General features: G+C 47.3%; 1 protein-coding gene across 6 annotated transcripts in view; it reads right to left on the reverse strand.

Moving 5' to 3' along the window:
* The window catches only part of FBXO10 (F-box protein 10), a 29,539-nt gene that overhangs the window by 15,940 nt on the left and 1,299 nt on the right, over nt 1–12,300 (reverse strand). For 4 of the 6 annotated variants that reach the window (XR_011137755.1, XR_011137754.1, XM_068927347.1 and 1 more), the window contains exons 2-4: nt 6,577–6,639; nt 5,859–6,449; nt 3,546–4,397 (exon numbers count right to left, since the gene is read on the reverse strand). Coding sequence is in view for 4 of the 6 variants with exons in the window: in XM_068927347.1 (XP_068783448.1) it covers nt 3,546–4,397; nt 5,859–6,443 (1,437 nt within the window). In the remaining 2 variants the exon portion in view is untranslated. Of the gene's footprint in view, nt 1–3,545; nt 4,398–5,858; nt 6,450–6,576; nt 8,515–10,198; nt 10,777–12,300 lie in introns of those variants that run through there. The other 2 variants (XM_068927348.1, XM_009674874.2) reach the window with 2 other exon arrangements.

Consider the following 12,300-nt stretch of genomic DNA (forward strand, 5'->3'; position numbering starts at 1 on the left):
CCTCTACCACCAAGCTGTGGTGTGCCAGACACTCTGGTTTCAGCAGCTGAATAGGTCAGCACATGTTAAGAAGCACTAAGGCTGTTGAGCATTATTCACTTGCATGGGTCTGTCTGGGGTTGGGAACCCAAGGCACCTGGTGTTGCACAGCCAGAACAAAGATATGTTTTTGACTTAGAAATCCTGTCATTTCTTAGGGCTCAACTGGAAGGATTTCATTAAAGTGCCTCCCCAAAGGTTTCATTCACTACATCACATTCCCACGCTGTCAAAACGGTGAGCTACCATTCCCCCTTAATCCACCTCCAAACGCTTCACGGTACCACAGATCCGCCCCCTCCCCTCTCAGGCAGTCCTTTTCAAGCTGCAGTCCCCATCCATGTCAACATCCTTCCCACATATAGATGGCAACTAGCTGGCTCCTCACTTCCCTACCACATGGAACTGCTCAGAGGTGAGATGAACAAACTTAAGTGCCACAGAGCCTCCCATGAAGCTGACTGGGCAAACGTCCTACAACATGCACACTCAGAACACAACTCACCTCCTGTCTTGCGCCTTCAGAGAAAAGTTTGTGCCGCTTGGGGCTGAACCAAACCAGCAAGTAAATGGAAATCACTGCTGTACTCTTCACAACCAAGTTTCATCTAAGCAAACAAGCAGTTAACTGCTTATGCAGTAGCAATCTTCAATACTTTCCAGGCATACAAACTCACGTCTTAAAATCACGTCGTACAAACGGTGATAAATCATCTACAAATTGCTTTTGCGTATCTCACTTTAATGAACAACACAGATCAGAAAGTAATTAAATTACACTTCTTTTTATTTGCTCATTCCAGAAAGGTGCTTCACACAATCTCTTAACTAAACATGGAGCTCAGTGGGACGTGACAGCTGCCTATCTTCACCGGTCTTGGTTGCCAGACAGGGAGCTGAGGAAGGTAAGAAAGGCAGACACCTGCTCCACAGAATGCTGCCACAGGCAGTGGTGCTGGCAGATCAGAACCTGCTGCCAACCATGGCTCACGTGTTCATAATACTGTGCTGCAGGCTTGGCACTGCTCACAGACCAACCAGACAGTTCCCTGCCTGCGGTGGCCAGACTTGCTGAAGGACATGGAGGAGGGAACCTGAGAAACAACCATTCATGTCTGAGCTAGAAAGACACTTGCCTACTCATCCATTCCACTCAAGGATCTTGTCCAAGATGGAGGCACTTATGTTCAGTACACATTCCTGAAGCACAGCAGTTGCTGTGACACCTAGGGCTGACCTAGAGCCCTTAGCCACAGCTGAGCCCCCACTAGCTGGCTCCTTGAGATCCAAGTGGAGGAGTCTGGCCACATCTGACTCCCCTCTCCAGGGCAAAACCCAGAGCTGGGGCTTGGTGAAGCACTGCAATGCTTTCAATAACAGTCACTGTGAGAAACTGGGGAGCCATGCCCATTCTTGCCAGTAGGACCTTTGCTCCGGTTTGCCACATGAGAAAGGCCCAAAGAACTAGGATCCTCGCTTAATAAGGAAGCCAAAGTTTTGTCCACTCTCAGAACATAACCTGTAAGTATTCCCAATTCACTTGACACCTTACTCCATTTACAAGGCCAAAGATCTCAGAGTCCCACTGTCTGAAGCTCTGATACACCAACCCCTCAATGAAAGCCTCTGGGCTAACTTCTATCCAAGCAAACTCTCACTGAGAGCGGCAGCTGAACTAGCCTAATCCCCATCCCATTTGTTGTCCATTAAAACCAGGCTATTGAACGAACTGCAACTGAACTGAGAGGAATGAAAAAGGACAAGTTCAAAAGTGCTTGAAGTGCACTTGACACTATCACAGGTCACAAGGAAAATGGCACGTGAGTGACTCAGATGGGGAGAGCAACATATCAAGGGCCTCACCAAGTGCTGTCAGTCAGCAGAGGGGAGAGCACCTACTGGAAAAGGAATTCACCCATCTGAATATCTCTCCGAAAGAAACTTGCCGTTCTCCATTGCCAAGAAACAAAGCAATTCTGCAACCAGCGCTCTGCAATCCTTCTGCAGGCACTGCAAACATAGCTTGTGAATTAGCACAATTGCAACAAAATCCTTTGCTCAGAACTGAACAGAAAAACATTTCTCTGCTTTCCCCTACAGTTTTTTTTTAAAGCAAGAGAGTGAAAAATGAGATGCTCTGGCTCCAAGCCAAAACACGTTAATTCTGACAACGCCTTACAGGCCTTGCAGCTCAGGTGAGCCAACTCTCTTTTATCCGTTCAGCTTCCTGGTGAGATCATGTCTCCCAGGAGGCACCTTCTATTTGGAATACTAAACTAACGCTCCTTGGGAGATGTATTCTGATGAGGAAGACAGCAATAGGGAAGAAAGGGGGGAGAGGTCAGCTAGACTACACATTCTCTGAGACCCAGAGTAATATTCTGACATCAGGAAAACACAGATTTGATGACAAAAAGATGATTTAACTTTGTTTTTAAAGAGAGCAAAATTCTGCTGCGTGAAAATACTTCTTGTGAGAGAAAAAATCCTTGTATAAAACCCAATTTTCGGCTGAAAAAACGCTGACCAAACAGTTCCCCCCTTTCTTTGATTCATCCCTATTTTTTCTACCTATACCGCGGCTGCTCCGTTCTCTGCTATCTCCCCCTCCTCTTTTGACACTTACAGAAAGACTTTTTTTTAACAGTTGTGCGTTACCTCAAGGATAATTTTTTGGCTCTCTTCAGGAGAACTGGCCAAAGTCCGGGACCAGTAATTATCTTCTTCCCACTTAACACCTCCATATCAGTCCAAGCCAGGGTCAGGAGAATTATGGGCTGGTATGTTCACATAATCAGAGTTCTAGACTGTGCTGAAAAGTTTTAGCTGGCCATATGAGACTCTGGTTGAGGCTGCAGAGCACGATCTCTGCATTTGTACACTTTTCCTATGCGAACACTCTTACATGTGAGAAGTATGAGCATAGAGTGCAGCAGATGAAAAACCTCTGAAGAAACATAGCTAAAGAGGTGGAAAACGCTGGGCAAACACAGGGTTAGATGAAAACGTTGTAAAGTGAAAACATTCATGTTTTAGCATCTAGCCACATGGTTCTAAACAAAATCTCCTCTTATGCCTCATCCTCGGCTGCTACAGAGATCCCCAAAGGCTATTCTGAAGCAGCCAGGACTGGCTGCAAAGAGAGACGATCTTTACCTAGAGTCTAGGGGACTGTCGTGGCATCTCCTAAGGCCCTGAATTTGTGGTAGGGATTGTATTGGGAACAACAAAGGTGACGATAACTGGGGCACCTTCTCACAGGGTGGAGAGTTTGATTTACAGGCGAGGGGGACTGAGATGCTTGACTACACAATCTTAACGTGCCACCAAGTCAATCTTAACGTGCCTTCCAACTGCAATTATGATGTTACTATAGGCAGAAAGCATGAGGTTGCAAGCGACCTGCCCTTCATCTGGGCCGGTTAGGCCAAGCTGTGCATAGGAAAGGAGACGGTAGAGCAGAAGGAGGGAGAGGGAAGAGGAGTCATTAGCAATTTTCACAGTACCTTACTGCTTTGTATGCACCGCACTGCATAGGTCAGGTCCCTGAAGATGCTTCCTTCCAATTTTGCTTGCCCTCGTGAATAAATGAAGATGCCTCCTTTCCCATCCCTGAAAAGGCATTGCCGGATGATGCAGCCTTGCAGAGAGTTGGCCAAAGACTGGGCCTCCTTGTCCTGTTGCAGCTCCTGCTGAAGAGACTTGAGCTTGAGGTCTCTCTGTAGGGCATGCAGCCTGTTGCTTTGAAGCCTGCTGTGCATAACGCTGGTGGTGAGCATATGTCCCAGACTGTGGGCTTGGCATGGTAGTTTGTATACAGCCTGATCACCCTCTTCATCTTCACTATGTAAGTCACTGTCACTAGAATTTGAGTCAAGGGTTGGGTATTCCTTCTCCTTTCCTGCATGGAGGTTCTCTCCGAATTCAGCATCCTTGCTGGCTGGGTCAAACATGGCTTGAGCCCTTGAAGCAGAAAGGAGGTTGCTCCGTTCCTCCCCTACAACAATCTCATATGTTTTCACTGTCCCCACTGGTGACTTCCCCCAGCATTCCTGCTTGGTCGTGGTGCAAAAGGCTGGGTCTGACACCTGCATGGAAACTGAGCAAGACCTGGCCAGCCTGGTCAAGTGTTTGCAGGCCCAGTTCCAGTGAGAGGTTGGGCAGCCCTCCACAGTTACCGAGACATTTTCACTCCCAGTGAATTCACAGTTCTCCAGGATGCACAGGGCCACATTGTAGAAATGGATGCTCGACTGGCTGAAGGTGCAGAATTTCACCTGGCACGTCCCTGGTGCATGGATCTGCAACTGCCCATTTTCAAAGTTGCAATTGTCAAACTGGATATAGCCTGAGGTTGTCTGATGAATAAGCACAAGGTGACATCACTGAACATTACAAGAAAAAGCTTCCCGGAGCTACCATAAACTCCTCATACAGCACACAGCTCACACACACAGTATGCGTTCAGGTACAACAGACAAGAAGTTCACATAAGCACAGATGCGATGCCGCAGGTTGAATTAACAAGAATCAGTCTTGCAACAAGTGACATCTACCAACTTCTCCCCGCTGGCAACTTTCCATCTAACTTTTCTGCCAAGACGTGATCTCAGCAAGGCCCAAGGGTCACCCAGTGGTGCAGAAAGGCCTAAAGGATGTGCTAAGATCACTAAATCTTAGTAATGCACCCTGCAGAGAAGTTTGCAGCCTTCAGAGACATGTGCTTGCCAGCTGGCATCATTAATGGACTCAGAGTTTACTAGGTGAAGTATCAGGTGAGATGACATCAGATATGCCTAGAGATCTACAGTTCTCTCTGGAGTCATTAGGGTACTTGGTGGAAGGATGCTGCACTCATGATACATAAAGTCAACATGAATGCGTCAGGATACAGAGGGACCACTTAAGAAATGCTAAATAGTGCGCTTGGAATTTCACCGTGTTCCTAATTTGACTATAAATCTCCTGAATCATTATTCTATCTTCCCTTGTTACCCCTTGATCCCTACTGGATCGCTTTAAAAGGCAACAGATCAACAACTTGTGATATGTGAGCTAGCGTAATTTATCAAGATTTCCAGTGTTTGCAGCCAATACGCTATCCCGACATTTGTTTTCCGCCTTGAGCACTCCCAAAAGTGGTCACAAAAGGGTTTTGAAATAGGTTTCCCTGTATTCAAAGATAACACCACAGAAATCCCTCCAGACCACTAGCTTGCTCCACACTAAATCATATCTTCCCTTTTTTTAATTAAAAAAGTTAATTAAAAGGGACATAATCACATCAACTTCTGCCTAGAAAAGCTGCTTGTAAAAGCCCTTCTGAAGTTGCAGCTCACAAGGCTATGACTGTAGGTAGGTTGCAGTTTGTTTGATTTTTAATTTTTCATTTTCAGATTTGGGAGGAAATATTTTTGTTCCACTCACAGCAGCCAAAATGCTTTATCACACTGCTGAGAACAGGAACAAGAATAACAATATGAAAGATGAAATGCAGTAGCTTTTACAGCCTATAAACCAAGTACAAGAAATAGTACAGAGTAAGACATTATATGCTTGTTTCAGTAACTAGCACATTGCAGCAGACAAACAGGGATTTTCCAAGTACGCTTGTCAGTGTTTTCCCACCAAATGCTGGTGCATTATCTGGCAGGGACGAAGCCCTGCCAGGACAGCATTACAGCTGTCCTGATCCACAGCGTACAGTGGGGAATTCTGATACATCTGTGAGTGCTTCCCTGCATGACCAACATCCCAGGTAGTTCAGCCCTCACCTTACCAATGGCCACCCCATGGCCTCCCACTGCATAGATGCTCACCTTGTAGAGCACAGGAGTGAACCGGGCTGGCATGAAGACCACATTGCAAAGGCGAGTAGTGGGGCAATGCTGGTCAAAGCTCACCAACAGCACCACATCCCCCAACTTTCCCTGCCCCACAATCTCCACAGGCACCTTTAGCACCACCTCACTGTGCTCCTCATACACGCCAGGCAGCAGCACAATGCGGTCATAGGGGCTGGCAGCGGCCACGGCGGCTCTGAGGCTGTCAAACTCACATCCTGTTCCAACACAGAGTAGACGTCGATCCTTCCTCCTTCGGAGCAGGTAGAAGCAGTTGGAAGACTCCAGCTCTTGGCTGTTTTTGGTCCAGGTTTTAGAGGCAAGGTAATGCTGTTTGAAGGTTTCTCTCCAGGACCGTGGCTCCACATCGGGCTGGTTGGGCCAGTTTGGATGTCTGTACTCAGTGCAGCCCAGGCACAGCTGTCGCCAGCGTGTTTTGTCCAGGCTGAGGATGAGTTTGTACCATGCCCTGCACACCAAGCTGCAGCGGCCCAGGTCAGGGAGATGTAAGTAGGACAAAATGAGTTGCCACAGCTCCTCCGGGAGGCCACTGTTCTCCATTACCTACTAAGGATGGGACACAAAGTCAGGGTTAGCCAGGAGCTCTAAAAGGCCATGCACATCTCACTTTGTGAGGCACAGAAGGGAGGCAACCCTGTGTCAAGAGGGACATTTAAGTCCCAGCCAGACATACCTTTCAGGGGACAGAGCTGTACAGAAATAGACCCAGATTAGCATGTCTTCCTGTTCAGCATACCTAAAGCAGAGAGGAGAGAACTGATCAAGTCTACCCAGCAGCTTCAGCAGCAACACTACAGTATCCTTCTGCCATCATCATCCACGCTGGGTCTGTCTCCCTTTCCTGTCAGCAGATGTTCATAGGCCTAGGAAGGTCTGAAATAAGCTTTTCTGAGATCTCTGTACCTTCAAGGTAATTAAAACTTTGTTGTGTAACAATGGAGCTTCAAGACTGTACATGAACAAGCAAATCCTGCTGCCTCCAGACGGCTGTGAGAATTGCAGTGTTCACTGCTCTGGGTTTCTACCTGCAATACTTAGTCAGCTTTCCACATACACCCGCGTCACAGCAGATCTCCCAAGTTGCCCCAAAAGTGTGACTTTTCACACCTGTGCGTACCCTGCATCTGCCAGGCAAGAGGGACGTGAAGGGAGGAAAACCAACAGCCCTCTGTCTCTCCCTGTCCCAGTACGATGACTATCAAAATCAGAGAGAGGAAGAAGGCCACAACCAGCACAGCCACAGAAATATAAAGGACATGGAGTCAGGGCTGCAGAGACCTATACATCTTTGCAAAAATCACAGTTTACAATCAGGAAGGGAGAAAGTGAGGCCAAGGCTTCCCAAGAAAATATCTCCCTTGTGAGACCTGAGGAAAGTCTCTCAGCAAGAAACAGGCCGGTTTCAAAGAACCAACAGCAGCTCTAGGAGAGACCCAGACTCTCTGGATACATCCCTTGCAAACTGTTCATTAGCTTCCATCTAGTGACATGGGCGCAAACTCCCCAGAAGCAAGGGGTTGCTGATGTGAGAAGGGCGAGCTCAACAGATTTAGCATGGGCAGGATGCAGGTCACACTGACCTCTAATACGTAAAAGGCACTGCTGGGGGAAGTGCACAAGAAAGGAAGCTCTGTATGACACAGCAGCCACTGCGAGAAATGGAGAGTCGCATAGCTAAGGGAACCAGATGAGGCTTCTGCCAGTGATGGATGTAATAAGACGAAAATGCAGCAAACAATGGTTGAGTGGGGTTTCCAAGTCCTCAGCCAGAGCCTGTTTTTTAACATTTGGGATATAGGGCTTGTCAGGAAAAGTGTGAAGCTTTTTCTACAGACTGAGTTCACCCCGTTGCCTATCTTTTTCTTTGGTGAGCAAGCAGCAGTCATTCCACATATTTGAACTTCTGCTTCATATCTGAGAAGTGAGAAATTATTCCATTGTTAGGACTCCACTGTGTGGGAAAGAGAAATCCTCAGAACTCTGCTTCTGAGCTAAAACTGACTTTAATTAACAAAATAACCTCGTAAAAGGGCTGGTCCTAAACAGGCTGGTACATTTCTAGTCAGTAGACGGGGAATCAACCATGGGGGCCACTGAGAAGCACAACTCAGAAACCATTATTGGGCAAACTATGATTAAAGGTTTGCTGTCGTATTAAAGAGGCCGTTAACATGCACCAAAAGCAGACTTTACAGTCCCCCAATAATAATGGCACTATACAGCATGAACAACCTTGTACCTAGAGGAGAGACCAATCCAAAACCCAGGGATGCCAGTGGGAATCTTTGGACGCACCAAGCAGAGAACAAGAGATCAAACAGAAAACATTCAAAAATCACTACTGGCAAAGTAACTTCAGTGAAACAGGAAGAGCTCATAAGATCGAAAGACATTTGAATCCCAAGCCTATATGAGGCTGCCCCTAGTGAGGGATCATTCCTCAATGGTCATTTCTCATTCTGCTCCAGCTCATAGTCCCACACGTCCAGTGTAGTTCCCTCTATCCCACCCTGAGGAACAGTCGCTGCCAGTGGCATAACCCCCTGCTGATTAAATTCTGTCCCTGCTGGAGTTTCTAGCACAAGGATTCGGTGGTGCACGATTTCACTCTCTGCTCTTCATGCTCACTTCCCACCCTGGTGCATGCAGCAACAGAACAGACCCTCCCCACCCCCTTTTTTCTCACAGCACCTCTCACAGCTCTCAACAGAACAATAAATGTTCCGCTTCAGTAAACAGAAAGGTATCTCGTAAAATTTGCCACTTAATATTTGAGACTAGAAATGTTATTATCAACGACCAGAAAAATCAGTCGTGAAAAAAGAGGAGCTACCATCATCCATCCTCACTCACCCTACAGCAGCCCACTGCCTGATTTACTCATTTTGTGTGCATTAGCGGCACACGGGAGCCCAAGATTAATGCTCCCAGCATGTTAGGAGCTGTACAAACAAAATCAGAAAATATGCATCTGTGGGGAAGGTCAGTTAAGCTGCTGGGACAGCCCTTACCAGCTGCAGGGCTCTGACCTGCAGTGCTACACTTAGCACTGGACAGTTCTGATTTCACTGTTTCCCATTCCCATTCCCATGAATTTGTGCCCATTCATACACTCAAAAATAAACTCAGGTCTTCACCTGAGCTTACATGAAACATTCAACGTACATTCTAATGCCAGAATTCATTTCACATATGATGCTGTTAAAAGCAATCAGGAGCAATCCTTATTTACTCAGGGATACGCACTGGCAACACAGACACACCATTTAGGCATCACTGCTTAGAGTACTTGCTTGCTCTTTGATCACCTACCTTTGACCAAATGAGGTGAATTTTACTTCTCTTCACAGGCAGCTTCACTTCCATTTATACTGTAACTACCATGAGGGAACCTCTGTGCTCAGAACAGGCTCATATTTGCCTTGAAATTTAATTTTTAGGTTTTCTTTTACAATACAAATGACTTTTCCTCCTAGGTTCCTTATACAAAGCCCAATTTTTAGTAACTAATGAGGAATCTCTAAGTTCAACTTTACTAAAACTATATAGCATATTTGCTGTTACAGAGATATTCCCACATGCACCAGTCCACTTGGTCTATTCAGAACAAAGGCCTTGCAACTGTGGTACAGTGTCCCTCATGACCTAAGTCTGCGGAACACAGTAATTCTGTTTCTGTCTCCTCTTATAACGTCCCAGTCTTGGCTGCCACAATAAAATAGAAACCAGACATACCATACCTAAAGAAAGAGACTTATTCGCACATATTCTCCCCTGTCTCAAGGGGTCAAAAAGCTCATCAGTTTCTCTTGGCTGTTCCCTTTGCTTTTGTGGGCTTATAATTATAGATTAAATTTTAATAATCCTTACTCCTAACTTTGTGGTAGCAATGAAAATACTAAAATAACAATAAACCATTGTTACTTACCACTAAAATTAATCAAAACCCACAATAAAATCAATAAAAATAGGGACTCTCTCAGTACTTTAACTCTTCTAACTCATCTGCTGTAATACATGATACGGACATCAAGCCCAGCCAAAAAAAGAAGATCTCACCCTCCTCAAACTGATATGGCAAACAAGTCAAACTTCTATGAGGTCTCATCTACTGCTTCACACCCAGCATGCAACAGTCAGGGTTTGAACAGCTAAGTCCTTCAAAATCTAACAGCTACTGTATCACGCTGCCCCATAGGCACTCTGGGATCACTAGAATATTTTCTTGATGATGTCCTACTATGGAAAAGTACCTTTATTTCTCTGCTTAGACTATATCTCTGAAATGTGTGTACCTGATCCTTAAGCAGCTTCTTGAGTTAACTATGAACTACAGCCATGATGGTTTATCGACCCAAGGCAATGCTCTCAGTCGGAAAGCTGCAAAAAAATCACGCTAAAAGTTACAACGGTCACATCTCAACGGTTACTCAGTTACATCTGAGATGTTCTTCCCTCCTTCCTTCCACCCTCAATCCGTAACTTTTTTTTACTGCCATTCTCTCTCCATAATTGATCTAAGAAACTCCCACTGCACCAAGGGAACCCTGCTACACAAAGGGAAACAAAGAGATTGCCAACAAAAAACTGAAGAAGCTCTAGAGTAACGAGATGGAAAAACAAGCCCCCCCCATCACCACTCCTCCTCTTCCAAGCTTTCCCTAAAAGCCATGGTCAAGTAAACTGCACTTGATGGAGCTCAGCATGATTTATAAATTGGTGGACTCCCTGTGGCAAAATCAAATTCATCACTGGGGATACTGTGGAAAGACGAATAAATATAACCATGTCACCTGCGAGAGTTAATCGCGGGCGGGGGCGCGCGTCGCTCCTCCGCTTGGCTCGCTGGGGCGGAGGCAAGACGGCAGCTGGGAGCAGGGCGGACAGCAGCGCAGCGAGGAGCAGGTGGCGCCGGGAGCCTGGCCCGCCGCCCCGGCGCACGGCGTGGGCCCGGCGGAGCAAAGGCCGCCCCGCCGCGGCTCCGCGTCCCCGCACCCGCGGATGTGTCCGCCGCCCACCCCGCGCCGCGCGACCTGCTTTACTGGGGCGGCGAGCGGCGCCGCTGGCAGGAGGGAGCCCGGTGTCGGATGTGGCCGCTGGCCGGCTGCCGTCCGCTCCCCCGGTGCAGTTTCTGCGCTGTGTGACAGCTCCTCGCGAATCCAAAGACGCAACTCGCCGGCGCAGAAAGAGCCTGGCTCCAGCAAGGCTCCAGGCCCCGATCAGAGCCCTCAGCCATGGTCTAGCACGTAACACGAGCTGCGTAAGTTTTAACAACAACAACAACAAAATAGTAGCAACATCAGCTCCGCTGCTGGTGCGCAGAGCTCCACCCATTGCCTGCTGGGCTCCGGCTGCCCGCACTTGGGAGAGCTCGGCTGCAGGTTAGCTGATGCCTATGTCAATGCACTCCAGGCAACCATCCAGGACTGGGCATCCACCCTGGAAGCCTCCTCCCGCCTCAGACACACACTGCATGGAGATGAGCACCACAAAAGCAGGGTTAAGCTATTCCTCTTCCTATCGGTGATCCACCCCATGTACATCCTGGTCAGCCCTGAGAATTAGGAGTCAAACGCCATGGGAAGAGGCACTGGACAGTGCTGGAGAATATTCATTTGAGCACCTTTATACACAGCTGCAAAGAGCGTGGATGTTGAGACGTACACAGGGCAGAGAAGTTGTGTTTTCTTTACATCTAAGCATTCACCAAAAGGAGACACACAATCACTATTAAAATGAACAGATTAACTTACTCCTGCTACAAGGGCTGAACACTTGTGTTTTACAACCCCACAATAAACTTGCCTATGCTACAGGTATAAACATGGAAAGCGTTTGGCTGGGAGGGACCTCTGGAGGTCTTCAGTCCAATCCCCTGCTCCAAGTAGGGCTCAACCCTCAGGTTGTGCAAAGCCTTCTTCAGGTGAAAGCTGAGTACTTCCAAGGATGGAGAGCCTCCTAATGCTCCAGGCCTGGTCCCAGAGCTGCACCAGTCTCACGGGGAAGCTTGTTTACCAGGAACTTCTGTTGCTGCACTGTTGCTGCTTCTCCTCTTACAGTGCACATCTGAGAAGAGCGTGACTCTGCCTTCTGTGTAAACCCACTTCAAGTAGTGGAAAACTGCAATTAGATACCACCCCTCCACCTTCTCTTTTCTAGACTGATCAAGTTCAGCTCTCTCAGCCTGTCCTTGTACATCATGAGCTCCGGCATCCTGACCACCTCAGTAACCTCGTAAAGAACTCTCTCCAGCTTGTCAATATCTCTCTCCTACTGGGAGAGCCGGAACTTTTTCAAACTCTCGTTAAGAAAGGATTTCAACATTCTGAGAATCTCTCTTCTTCTGGATGGCTTGTTTTGTCTAAGCCTCACTTCAGGAGGAGTTCCCAGCACTCCC

This window comes from Struthio camelus, chromosome Z, assembly GCF_040807025.1.
Source record: "Struthio camelus isolate bStrCam1 chromosome Z, bStrCam1.hap1, whole genome shotgun sequence".
In the NCBI taxonomy this organism is placed as follows: Eukaryota; Metazoa; Chordata; class Aves; order Struthioniformes; family Struthionidae; genus Struthio; species Struthio camelus.